The sequence below is a fragment of the Microtus ochrogaster genome, unplaced genomic scaffold, assembly GCF_000317375.1.
Source record: "Microtus ochrogaster isolate Prairie Vole_2 unplaced genomic scaffold, MicOch1.0 UNK26, whole genome shotgun sequence".
Classification (NCBI taxonomy): Eukaryota; Metazoa; Chordata; class Mammalia; order Rodentia; family Cricetidae; genus Microtus; species Microtus ochrogaster.
The window spans coordinates 35,722-48,365 of NW_004949124.1; the positions used below are offsets into that span (position 1 = coordinate 35,722).

Here is a 12,644-nt window from a genome sequence, read left to right on the forward strand (position 1 = left end):
TTTTTTTTTATAAAGACATGTTTGGTTTTTGTTTTTATATGTATATATGTGCATGTCAATGTATGCCATGTGCATACCTGATACCTGAGGAGGCCAAAAACAAGAGCCAGATCCCCAAGAACTGGATTATATGAAGTTGTTAGCTGCCCATTGTGGGTGCTGGGAGCTGAACCCAGGCATCTGTAAGAGCAGCAAGTACCCTTAGCTGTTGAGCCATTTCTCCAGCTCCCCTGCTTCTTTTAATCTAGTTGCAGGATGATGTATAATTTCTTTTTTGTGTATAGAAGACTTTATTGTAACCCATTTCATATGTAAGCATATTTTAAAGGCGTCTCAGCATATAATTTCTCTACCATACCTCTAAATACCATGTTAAGCATATTTAATGTACATTTTTGATGACATTATTTTTATTCAGTATTTCACTTAAAAGAGTATAATCTTAAACTATGTTAATTTTTTTATGATGGGCATGGCAGCACACATCTTTTTCCCTGGGAGGAAGAGACGGGCAGATTTCTGTGAGTTTGAGGCCAGCTTGGTCTACAAAGCAAGTGCCAGGACAGCAGGACTACATAGAGACCCTGTCTTTAAAAAACAGGGAAAAAATTAGGTTTACTTGTGTGCATGGGCATGCTGTGCTTGTGGAAGGCAGAGCCAGGTTTGCGATCGATTCCGTCCTTGTGCCTCGTGGGTTCCGGAATTGAGCTCAGGTCATCAAGCCTTGGTAGTAAGAACCCAAACCCGCTGAGCCATCTCACCGCCCAACAATATATACTTTAAGATTACTTGATTGATTGATTGTTCAGAGCTTGCTAAGTTACACAGGCTGGCTTTGAACCCTTGATTTTCCTGCTTCACTTTCCTGAGTAGTTGGTATTCTTGGAAAGGTTCCTAAAGCAAATCACCAAAAATAAGATCTGATTGATTTTTGGAAACAATTTCTAAAGAATATAAGTTTTGGTTCTGACATGATTGTTGTACAAGTACCTACTACTTAACTGGAATTTACTACTTAGTTCATTTAGGCCTAGTAAGAAGGTAAACCCTGCAGAAGAGCTCGCAGTGAGTGTGTTGATGTTATTCACTAATACGGGATTACATTCATTAAATATCTACCGATAATTGTGTTTCTCTGTTGAGGGCTTTATTTTGTTGGTCTCTGCAGACCCCAGACTGACCTTGAGTTTTTAACCCTCACGCCTCTGCTTGTATTACGAAGATTGCAAGCATATGCTACCATGCCCAGTTTATAAAGTGTTGGGGTTGAACCAGGGTTGGGCTGTGCTAGGCAAGCGCTCTCCCAGCTGAGCTGCATTCCCAGTTTTGAAGGCTTGAAGGCACCATTGGACTGCTGTTTTGGTTTGGTTTCTTTGTTGTGTTGTTTTGATTTGTTTTGTTTTTTGGAAAGAATGCTACTTTGTGGCTCTCATTATGGCCTCCAGGTGAAGGTGCTTGACTTCTTTTCTTTATTTAAAATTTTTCTTAAAGTTTTTTTTTTTTTTAATGTGTATGGTATGACTACTTGGCTTCATGTTTCTGTACCATTTGTGTGCCATGTACCCACAGAGGGCAAAAGAGGGATGGGATTCCTGGAACTGCAGTTTCAAACAGTTGTGAACTGCCTTCTGGGTACTGAGAATTGAACCCCTGTCCTCTGGAAGAGCAACCTTAACTTACTCTTGTCATTTTTTTCTGGGCTTTATTTTTCTAATGACATATTACAGTGCTTTTTAAAATACCTTTTGCAACTTTAGGGGCTGGTATTCATACTTTATTAAATTATTTCTGTTTTACATAAACAGTAGACAAATTTTACCTGCAAGATAATGGGGCATGTTGATTGTCTGCTAAAATGTAGTTTCTTATTCCCCAGTTACAAGGGCCCATTGTTGGACGATGGTGCGCTGTCACAGGCAGTTTCTGCTGGAGCCACTTCTCCCGAGTTTACCAAACTCTGTGCTTGGCTGGTCTCTGAATTAAGAGTACTCTGTAAACTAGAAGAAAATGTGCAAGCAACTAACAGTGAGTAAACCTTCACTTTAAAACATAATTTAAATAATAACTCTGAACTTCATTATTAATATCAAAACTAGAATTTTCAGTGTTTTATACCCATAAGGAAGCATGCCAGGCCCTGTGCTCCCCAGCACATACATACACAACATACACACACACTCACACACACACACACACACAGTACTTTTTGATGTTGTTTTCCGGGATTAAGTAACTGTAACTGCAAGGCCACTGGATAAAACATGTGCAGAGGCTGAAAAGACCCTTTTACTCAAACAGAAAATAGAGAGTACGAATATGAAATATATGTGCATTCATTGTTTTATTTTGTTTTCTTTTGTTTTAATGGGGCTCACTATATAGCACAGCACAGACTGGCCTTTCTCATGATCTTTCTGCCTCAACCTGCAGAGTGCTGGATTATCGACATGGGCTGCATTGTCTGTATTCTGTGAAACATGAATTGTGAGATCTTGGGTTGGTGGCCAATAGGATTTGGAATGTACTTCTTTTAGGACTGCCAGATTCCAAAACCGTGTACAGTATGTAAAATGTGCGTTTTAATTCTGCTGTGCTTGGGAAGAATGGGGAGACTCCATTAGGCTGCTTTCGTGGCATTGGAACCCATCATTAGGTACATTGCAACCAGGTGCAGCACCCCCAGATTATGGGATTGAGTGCACTCATATTTTCCAGTTTTCTTGACATTTACCACTGTTCGTTGACTCTGAATGAGCTTGGAACCTGACACTCCACCTTCTGCTCCTTCGTGCCATAGGTAAAGCTCTAATGGGTAACAAATGAGAACATCTGCCTGTTAGTGTACTCCTGGGACAATGTATCCCCACATAATCCCATTTTGAAGTGCTCACTCTTACTTGTGTGTGTGTGTGTGCTTTGTTTCTTGGTACTTTGGAGATACCGTTTCTTGCTGAGACTCAGGCATGCCTCTTGCTCAGGCTGGTTTGAGGAAATTTTACATCAGCCTCCTATGTGCTGGGATTACTCACCTGGCTTGTTAGTATATTTAATTTGTGCAGGTTGATTATATTCAGTTCTAGCAATGGGTGAAGAGAAAAAGGAAGAGAGGAAGAGAGAGAGTGTGTATGTGTATATTGGAGGTAGGACCTTATCAGGGGTAGAAGAGAGTAAGAGAGGGAGGGAGGAAGGGGGGGGGGATTTCTAACCCAGTACCTCAGACCAGGCACTGGACCACTGGACCACATTCTAGCCCAGGTCTGACCAATTCAATTTATAAAATCCAGTGTCATAATAATGATAGCAGACATTTTATTTATTCCTTGACTTCGAAGCAGTATGCACAGGTTGACTCATTTAGATCTGGGGCAGTTCTGTGCATTAGATTCTATTACTCTTAGACATTCCATGACAAAGCCCAAAGAAATTAAATACATTGCCCGGGGTCGGTCACATAGCCAGGATTCAATCCAGGAGAAGTTGAGGAACCAGTGTTTTTAGCCACTTTGACATTCTGTCACTTACTGTATCAGAAATTCTAGAAACCTTTGAAAACTCTGGATCGGATACTGTCTTTAACTGGGATCGTATAGAAGCCAACGTTTAAACAGATAAGACAGTGTGGTTACCCTGCCTGTGTAGAGGGAGGGGCACCTTAGCACAATGCTTCTTCACCACCCCACACCACCTGTCTGTAAAAGAGCCTTCAGAACTCTGGGTGATTTGATCACAACTGATGAAGCACTGGTGTTTCTCCTCTCTTCCGCCTTGTCTCCCGTTGCTACGTCTAATTGAGATATGTGGAGCCTTAGAGTTGACAAGTCACAGTTTGATAAACGTGGTGAGAAAATGGACTTAGGTCTTAAAAATGACTCCAACACTTATTAATTTCTACCTGTGTGTGTGATACTGAATAGAACAGTCAAATCAGTGGAATGACATCCACACACCCCTTGACTTACCCACTGAACTCGGACTTTGTTTGCATGTTACTGGAATACAGAGTAGTAAGTCACACTTGCCGCCTTCCAGTTTCAGTTAACTGGGAATGTTAGATACAAGGGAAACAACTGGTGGTTGCTATAGTAATTAAACTCTTGCTTCTGTGGTCCACAAGCGGAAGAAATCAATGAGTGTAAGAGTACCTGGGTCTCTGGGCTGTGATGGATGGCAGAGGTTTGCTAGTGGAAAAGAGTGGTCGCCCTGTCATTCAGTTATAACTTAAGTAAAGGCTCAAAAGTAGAAATGAGACAGGCTTTCCTGGGACATTGATGAGAGAGGTGTGGCCCTGTAGAGCCGGTATTTGTGGAATTGGTGCATAGACGGTTGTGATTGAATGTACTGGGAAAGGCTCGCGTGAACAATTGGGAGAGTCTTTAAAAGCAGGCAGAAAACCTGGATAGGGTATAAAGTAGGCACCATTAAAAACTCTGGCTCAGCAGGAAGAACAGTTGCCATACAAGCCTGATGACCTGAGTTTGGTCCCTGCAACCCAAAAGGAAGATGGAAGAAGAGACCCAACTCTGCAGAGTCATTCTGACCTCTGTACCTGAGTGCTCCACCCACACATGATACACACAAAACAATAAATAGTAATTTTTAATTGTCAGGTAAGGAACCTAGCCTCAAGCACAGCACAAAAGGGTTTTGCAGTGCTGTGAGGAAGGGTGCATCAGGAAGAGCTGAGGCGGGAAAAGCCTAGTGGGAATTTCTCCCTATGATTGACACTGTCAATTATTTTACTCTTCCCAAGGTCCAAGTGAAGCTGAAGAATTCCAGCTTGAGGTGAGTGGGCTGCTTGGGGAGATGAACTGCCCGTATCCTTCTCTGACGTCTGGGGATGTAACCAAGCGCCTTCTGGTTCAGAAGAACTGCCTCCTCCTGCTCAGTAAGTTCATGGCTACTAACTGTAGCTGTGCTCTGCTTTCCATGAGTAATGTATGGGTCATTCTTGTTGTAGTTTGTTTCATTGTGACTTGAATTCAAATCCATTCCATTTAAAAAGACAAATACATTTCCCACTAGGAGTTGGTGGATGCATGCACACCTTGGTGCTGTGTTTTGATAACTGTCCCTCTTTCCTGGCCTCTGCTTTTGTGCTCCTCTGTCTGAAGTGCCTCTCCTGCTGTGCCCAGTGGAGGTGCTGGAGTACCGTGGAGTGTGTCATCAACTGTAGTGGGGAGAAGCAGTGCTTGTATGATTCTAAGGTCAAAGTGTTTAGTTTTACTGATGGTTCTCTGGATTGGTAAATGGGGTTTGGTTTTGTTTCTAAGCACACAGGATCAGCACTTGAATGGTTACTCTCCCTACTGATCATTCTGGGGAATCATTTTATGACAAGTTCTTTGCTTCTATGCCTCTTAAAAATGACATGAAACCTAAATACAGGCAGTAGACTCATACATTGTATTGCCTTGTATAAACTCCCAGGAAGCACCAGCAGTGATCGTAGCTCAGATTCTGATAACATTCTGGAATTCAACAAGGTTGTCCTGTAACAAGCAAAAGCCAGGGAGTTTTTTTTGGTTTTGGAGCTGTACTGTGGTGTCTTAAAAATACTTACACCCCAGTTTTGAACGTTTATGGGTTTTTTTGGGGTTTTTTTTTGTTGTTGTTGTTCTTTTTAGGGAAAAAATGTATTGCAGCTTTTATGCTTAGGCACTAAAATTCCTGCAGTTACTCAGCATCGCCTTGTCCAGTATTTGTTGCTGGGGTGTATGCGTGTAGGGCCGTGACTTGCTTTAGGTATTGATGTTTTTATTTAGCTTTTACTCGTTCATCTAGTCTCCTTCAGGTTGTGACTGGCCTAGCCACAGCAGTCCAGCTGATTCTTCTCTGTAGTATGATTTATCCTGGCCAGTCGTACTTGTCACTTAAGTTATCGACATCTGAAGCTAGCCACTGTGAGTCTTCCTCAGAACTCAGAGTTCAGCGTTTTCCTGCTTACACTTAAGAAAGCCACATTGACTGTAAATCTTTATAAAGTGCCTTTAACTACTTGCCACTTCCTAAAGAGACTGTACCATTTTGGAATCAGGAACATAGTTACTAAGTTTACTTTTCTGAACTGATACCTGAAGATCTTATCAAGAGTGCTCGGTAGATAAGGGAAGCAGCTAGAGGCCGCTTGCTTTTTACATCCTTCACGAGTGCTCACCTGGCCCCTCCTTCTCCCTGTCACTGCAGCCTGCCTCCCTCAACATGCCTCTTAGTCTGCAACCTCTTTCACTGTAGTACTTCATGCATATGCCATTGCTGCTCTGTGTAACTGTTCTCATCTTGCCAAGAATCCCTTCTGCCCTATGCTAGGGTGTTCTTTCTTCCAGCACTCAGTGGCACTAACCTGAATTGTTTTGCATATTCTACTTTAAGAGAAAAATTAACAAACTTCATTTGAACTAGCAGACTAGAATAGTCTCTGAGCGTAGGGGCTCTGGGCCATCTACTGGCCTTTTATGGTTCCCAGTTCATACTCACATTTCAGTTAAGTCAGGATTGAATTCCTAATAGATGAAGGGGGAAGATATTTTGATTCTTAACTAGATTGTCAGTAGACATCCCCATTGGTTTTTGGATGGTTTTTTACTAGTGTCTCCAGTACCTTTCTAGTGCTCTGAGCATGTCACTTGCTTTAAAGTTTGTTGATGTGATGGTATTAGTTAATCTCATGAATAACTGAACTAGCTCATCCCAAATTTAAACAACCAGTGTACTGTTAAATCATATATGATTTTCTAGAACAGGGGTTGGCAAACTTCCTTAAAAGCCCAGACAATAAATGTTCCCAGCTGAGCGGACTGTGGAGCTTTAGTGGCAACTGCCCAGCTCTAGTGTTTTGGCAGGAAAGCAGCAATTGGCGTGTGAGAGCCAGTGTGACAGGACCCTGGTAAAAACCTGTTTACAGCAGCTTTAGCTATTTCCATAGCCATAGAGTTTTACTGTTCTCATTGTTTCAACACCCAAGTACAGCTTGCTACGTGGAACCTACCAAGATTTATTAAAGCCACATGATGTGACCTCTGCAGAAACTAGCTGCATTTATTACTTTGGAATAGGAATTGGTGGCTTCTCGGGAAAGACTTGCCAAAATCATGACCCCCTTGACTTCGGCCTTTTGTCCTGGGGATAGCAAGTGAGATATTCAAGCCAATCACACTTTGGTGTTTCAGACAGGATGGAATGATCTAGAAAACACCTCTCAAAAGAGTAGACGCCAACTTTGCTGAATACTCAGAAATCCTATGGTTTAGGTGGAAGTGTCCTAGGAACAGTTACAGGAATGTTATTCACGATTTAGTTAGGCCTTCTGCTGAATTACCTGCAAATGTGGCCCTCATTATACTAGGCTAAAACAACTCACAGGGATTAATGACAGAAAGTGACTTGAGAGCCCCAAAGGATGGCTCCAAGGGTAGAGGCTCTTCCCACCAAGGCTGACCATTGGAGCGCAAACCCTGACCCACATAGTCAAGAAAACTAACTCCTGCAGGTCGTCCTCTGAGCTCCATACATGTGCACACACATGACAAAGTACTGGAAAGCAGAAGTGATTTGAAAGTTTCTTTGTATTATGGGGGAAGAAGGTAAGGAATGTGGAAAGAAAGGCAGGTGGGAGGGTAACGATGAAGGAACACCCAGGAGTTGACATAAGGCTATTGGAAAATGAGAGGACTTTTAGGAAGTCCAGTACCTTCACACTTTATTAAAAGGTTTCGGACCAGTTCCAGACAGTCTGATTACTAGAGTGGGCAGGGCGGTGTTGTCATCATGCTTAGAAGTGGCTCAAAGTGAAAAAAAACTTATTGAAAATTGGCCATCTGTCTGTCTCCTTGTGCAAGATTTTTAACAGATGCCAGCCCCTGTTCTGGAGGTAGCGTGGTTGAATTCAAGAATTCAGATCTTTAGGTGTGATCAACCTTGGTCTCTGGTTTCAAAGTATTTCCTAATTTTAATGAACCTGTAAACCGTGCATAAATACCTGAGTCACATAAGCAGTGTATATGTTATGTCATTAGCAGGTAAAAGTGGTTTTCATTTCTTGTTCTGTCCATTCTTGCAGCTTTAAAAGTTACGTATCCTTAGGTCTATAGAGTTGTGACTCCAGACTTACGGCTATTAACTGTAGTATCTTATTTTGAAATCTCATTTTGTTTACTTCAGCATACCTCATCTCAGAACTAGAAGCTGCCAGAATGCTCTGTGTGAATGCTCCTCCAAAAAAAGCTCAAGAAGGAGGCGGTAGTGAGGTCTTTCAAGAGTTGAAAGGCATATGTATTGCTCTAGGAATGTCCAAACCTCCAGCCAATATAACTATGTTCCAATTCTTCAGCGGGATTGAGAAAAAAGTAAGACCTTTAGTACCGATTGTAGCGTATTAAAGGCATAGTCCTACGTTTGTTTGAAATGAAGCATTAAGTTTATTTCTCTTAATGGGAATCTAATGTACGTATTAATAAGGCATGTTAATAAATGAGTTTGGGGTTTTAAGTCCTAGATGCCTTAAAGAGAAATTAATATTTTAGTGGGCTTTTTGTTTTTGTTATTTTTAAATATTGACATGTTTCTTTTTCAAAAATGAAACTTAATACTTTGGTTTAAAAGCTGAAGTAAGCTAGATATAATGTAAAAATAATTAAGATTCTTAAGGCCTTAATAAAATGATTGAACTTGAGGCAATTTTTATAGTTTTTATCATGATTATTACTATGCTTCCCCTTACTGACTGGACAGAAAGGACATTAATAAGTTCTTTTTCTAATCCAGTTGCTTTGGGTCTATATATTTCAACTAGCAAACTCAATTTGCTGGCTATGAATCTAATTTAGTGTGTGAAAATAGAATCATTTTAATGCCACACATTATCAACAGAATACTGATTTTTTTATATTTGTAAATAATTAGGAACAAGCAATTTTAATTTTAAAAAATGGATGAGTAAATAAAAGAAAATGGCATTTGTTGTATATAAAGTTACTTCCTGTCTGACTATCCGCGGGGTGAGCGCTGTGGGGCACGGCATGTATCTGTAGTTCGTAGTCTGTGTGTTCATTCACCATTCAGCTACTGCTCATCCAGTGCCCGCTGGCATCAGGCACGGCTCCAGGTCCAGTGAAGGATCCATGCTTCTCTAGTCACGGAGGAGTGGGACCCCAGTGTCTCACCTTATGGGTCTTTGCATTTACGTTTCAAAACCGCCTCCACCCTTGCCTCTGTCAGGAGTCTTCTTCTGATGGCAAGATATGATGGGAATTGGGAAAATGAGGGAGATGCGTTATTACTTGTAGTTTTTTTTTTTTTTTATTCATTCATCTGTTTTTGTGTCAGTTAAAGGAAACATTAGCAAAAGTTCCACCTAATCATGTGGGAAAGCCGCTATTGAAGAAGCCGATGGGACCAGCCCACTGGGTGAGTCATGATCCTCCCGAGTCAACTTCGTAAGGAACCGTTTTTTGTGTCAGCACTTGTAGCCCAGGTTGGCCTCACACTTGAGACAGTTGCCTTGCCTCAGCCTTCCAAGTACTGTGATTACACCTGACTTAAAATATACTTTTGATTCATGATTTGCTACCTGGACATCCTTAAAACCATTTGGGGGACTCCATTATGGAGAAAGAGTTATTTGTGTATGACTCAGAGCACTTACCTCATAATTTGTAAATATTTCATTCATTTATTAAATAAATTGAAGTTTGGTATAAATAAATTTTTCAAATCGCCAGGTAGTTCCAAACCAAAACCTTACTGAGCTGACCCAGCTAAACGCAGTGAACTATGGAAAAGCTAAACAGAATTTTTGGCTTTCCATATATTATTATTTCGGGACAAACTTTGCTGTCCTGTCACTTCACCAGCTGTTCATAATTAGCCAGTGGGAAGGACCGCGTATGGTGAATGCTGGGGAGTCACTTGTAAAAGCAGAGATGCTTTTCTGCTTTAGGAGCAGGGGATCAAGATCAAGCTCGTGTGTAAATTCTAACTGGTTTCTTAAACTTTGCTTCAGGAAAAGATAGAAGCCATTAACCAAGCCATAGCCAATGAATACGAAGTCCGGAGGAAGCTGCTAATCAAACGTTTGGATGTCACCGTGCAGTCCTTTGGCTGGTCTGACAGAGCTAAGGTACGCTGAGATAATTGCATTCGAACTTCGGAACATCTATCCTTATCTTTATCTTGAACCTTTTTAGTTGCAGTGTTTCCTGCATTGTTCTGAACAATAACACTTGTCTTTGAACATTTCTTTTTTCAACAGAGTCAGACAGAAAAATTAGCTAAGGTTTACCAACCGAAGCGCTCAGTCTTGTCTCCTAAAGGTAGCATTTCCGTTGCTCATCTTTTGGCTGCCAGACAAGACTTGTCAAAGATTTTAAGGACGAGCAGCGGGTCCATAAGAGAAAAGACTGCCTGTGCCATCAATAAGGTGACTAGAGTATTTTGATTTTCTTTCACATTTGCCTGTCTGTTAAATAAAATGTCTAAAATACCTTTCTTATTCCATAGGTATTGATGGGCAGGGTGCCTGACAGAGGTGGTCGACCCAATGAAATTGAACCTCCACCCCCAGAGATGCCACCATGGCAAAAAAGACAAGATGGCCCCCAGCAGCAAGCAGGAGGCCGAGGAGGAGGGAGAGGTGGTTATGAACATTCCTCATATGGAGGACGAGGAGGTCATGAACAAGGAGGGCGAGGTGGACGTGGTGGCTATGACCATGGCGGCCGAGGGGGAGGAAGAGGAAATAAACATCAAGGAGGCTGGACAGATGGAGGGAGTGGAAGTGGAGGTGCCCACCAGGATGGTGGTTACCGAGATTCAGGTTTCCAGCCTGGGGGCTACCACGGTGGCCATGGCAGTGGCTATCAAGGTGGTGGTTATGGTGGTTTCCAAACATCTTCATATACAGGAAGCGGGTACCAGGGTGGTGGATACCAGCAGGAGAATAGATACCAAGATGGTGGGCACCATGGGGATCGCGGCAGTGGTCGTGGGGGAAGAGGTGGTAGAGGAGGCCGGGGTGGACGTGGAGGCCAGGGAGGAGGATGGGGAGGAAGAGGAAGCCAGACTTATCACCAAGGGGGCCAGTTTGAACAGCATTTCCAACATGGAGGCTATCAGTATAGTCACTCTGGATTTGGGCAAGGAAGACATTATACTAGTTGAGGCTACAGAAATTTATATTTTGCTAGAGCTCAAGTAATAGAAGCTTAGTTTCAGAATCTGACATGCGTTTTGAATGAATGTAAGACCACAGGTGCAGGCATACTCCTGGTTGGGACAACCATTTGTCGGTCTTCATTCGATTCTCTTTTTATTATTAAACAGTTTACATAACACTGTTTATTTAAGAAACATATCTCTCCTTTCTATGAAAAACAAGATTTAAAGGCAATTTAAATTGCCGTTAATTGACCAGTAGACTAATCCAGTTAGAACATACATGCTTTTTTGAAGAAGTTACTTGAATAAAATAGTTTTCATGTTTTCAATATGCAAGTTTTGAAAATGAGGATTTTCCTAGACTTTTTTTATATTTACTGCTGGGAAACCTTCCTCATATTAACAACCTGTGTGTGTTTTCCGTAAACTATCTTCTGATGTCTGTTCTCCAACTATAGCTTTGCCCCTGATTGGCATTTTATTCAAAGAGGTTTTGTCACACGGCTTGTGACAGCTGTTGGGTTGGTTCCTATTACATGAGCTCTTTTGCAGGTAGCACATTCAGTAGCCTTATCCTGTTGGTGGAATACTGTACCATATGCTCCTCCAAAAACCATGAACACGGCCAAAATCCAGAAAGATGACAAAAGCAAACTAAGTTGTGAACTATAGTACTGTAGGCACTTAGTGAAGTGTAGCAACTCAAACAGACTTGCATCCATCGAGACAGAGTTCCTCCTTCAACCTTGTTTTTACTTGAAATTTGCTAGAAGAAACAACAAGCAGAAATCTGTTTTATGCACGAGTTAATGCCACTGGCTCAAGCAAACACAAGTTAGTTTGCTTTAGGCAAGAAACCTTTTTGTGATGGAAGTGCACTACGAAGTCAGATCCAGTCCTGCTCTGTGCAGGAGGCCCTTTATTATTGCTGCAGAAGACGAAAGCCTGGCTGAGTCGCTCTCCACATCCTTTACCGAAATCCCACCATGCTTGCTGCCGGGTTTTTGTCCATGTAAACACTGTCAAGCTGTGAAAGAAAATGGCTGGAGGTGTGTTTTGTGTGAGAGGTGAGCAATAAAGAATCTGTACATTCTCTCATTGTTTGGAGAGTTTTATTTTAGCTATTTTTTCACACCAAATTGTTCTGGATATTTGTGTCAGACTTATGGCCTAAGACTTTTGTTCCCAACAAGTATTTTCTTAAGTAAAAGGTAGCTGTTTTTCTAGTTCAAACAAACAAATTGAAAAATAAAATAGCTATTTCTGAATTTACCTTATAATATGGCTAGAAAGCTTCACTCGGTCTGTCCACTGGGTGTCGCTGTTGCTACACATCTTAGGCAAGATACGTCCATATCCCTCCCTAATCTTTTAGAGGTTTCGTTTTCCTGTTCTTCCTAAAAAAAAAAAAAAAAAAGTGAGACTTGGTTTTCTTGAAAGTGAATTCCAAAATGCAAAGATACATATTAGAAGAGAATTTGTATCTTCACTAA

General features: G+C 41.5%; 1 protein-coding gene across 2 annotated transcripts in view; it reads left to right on the forward strand.

Moving 5' to 3' along the window:
- Positions 1-12,244, forward strand: part of Fam98a (family with sequence similarity 98 member A) — a 14,892-nt gene extending 2,648 nt beyond the window's left edge. The window contains exons 2-8 of one of the 2 annotated variants that reach the window (XM_005367925.2): positions 1,877-2,025; positions 4,751-4,885; positions 8,158-8,342; positions 9,322-9,402; positions 9,998-10,114; positions 10,247-10,414; positions 10,495-12,244. In XM_005367925.2, coding sequence (XP_005367982.2) covers positions 1,877-2,025; positions 4,751-4,885; positions 8,158-8,342; positions 9,322-9,402; positions 9,998-10,114; positions 10,247-10,414; positions 10,495-11,154 — 1,495 coding nt within the window. In that variant the 3' untranslated portion in view covers positions 11,155-12,244. Of the gene's footprint in view, positions 1-1,876; positions 2,026-4,750; positions 4,886-8,157; positions 8,343-9,321; positions 9,403-9,997; positions 10,115-10,246; positions 10,415-10,494 lie in introns of those variants that run through there. The other variant, XM_026789681.1, reaches the window with a different exon arrangement.
- The last annotated feature ends 400 nt before the right edge of the window (positions 12,245-12,644 follow it).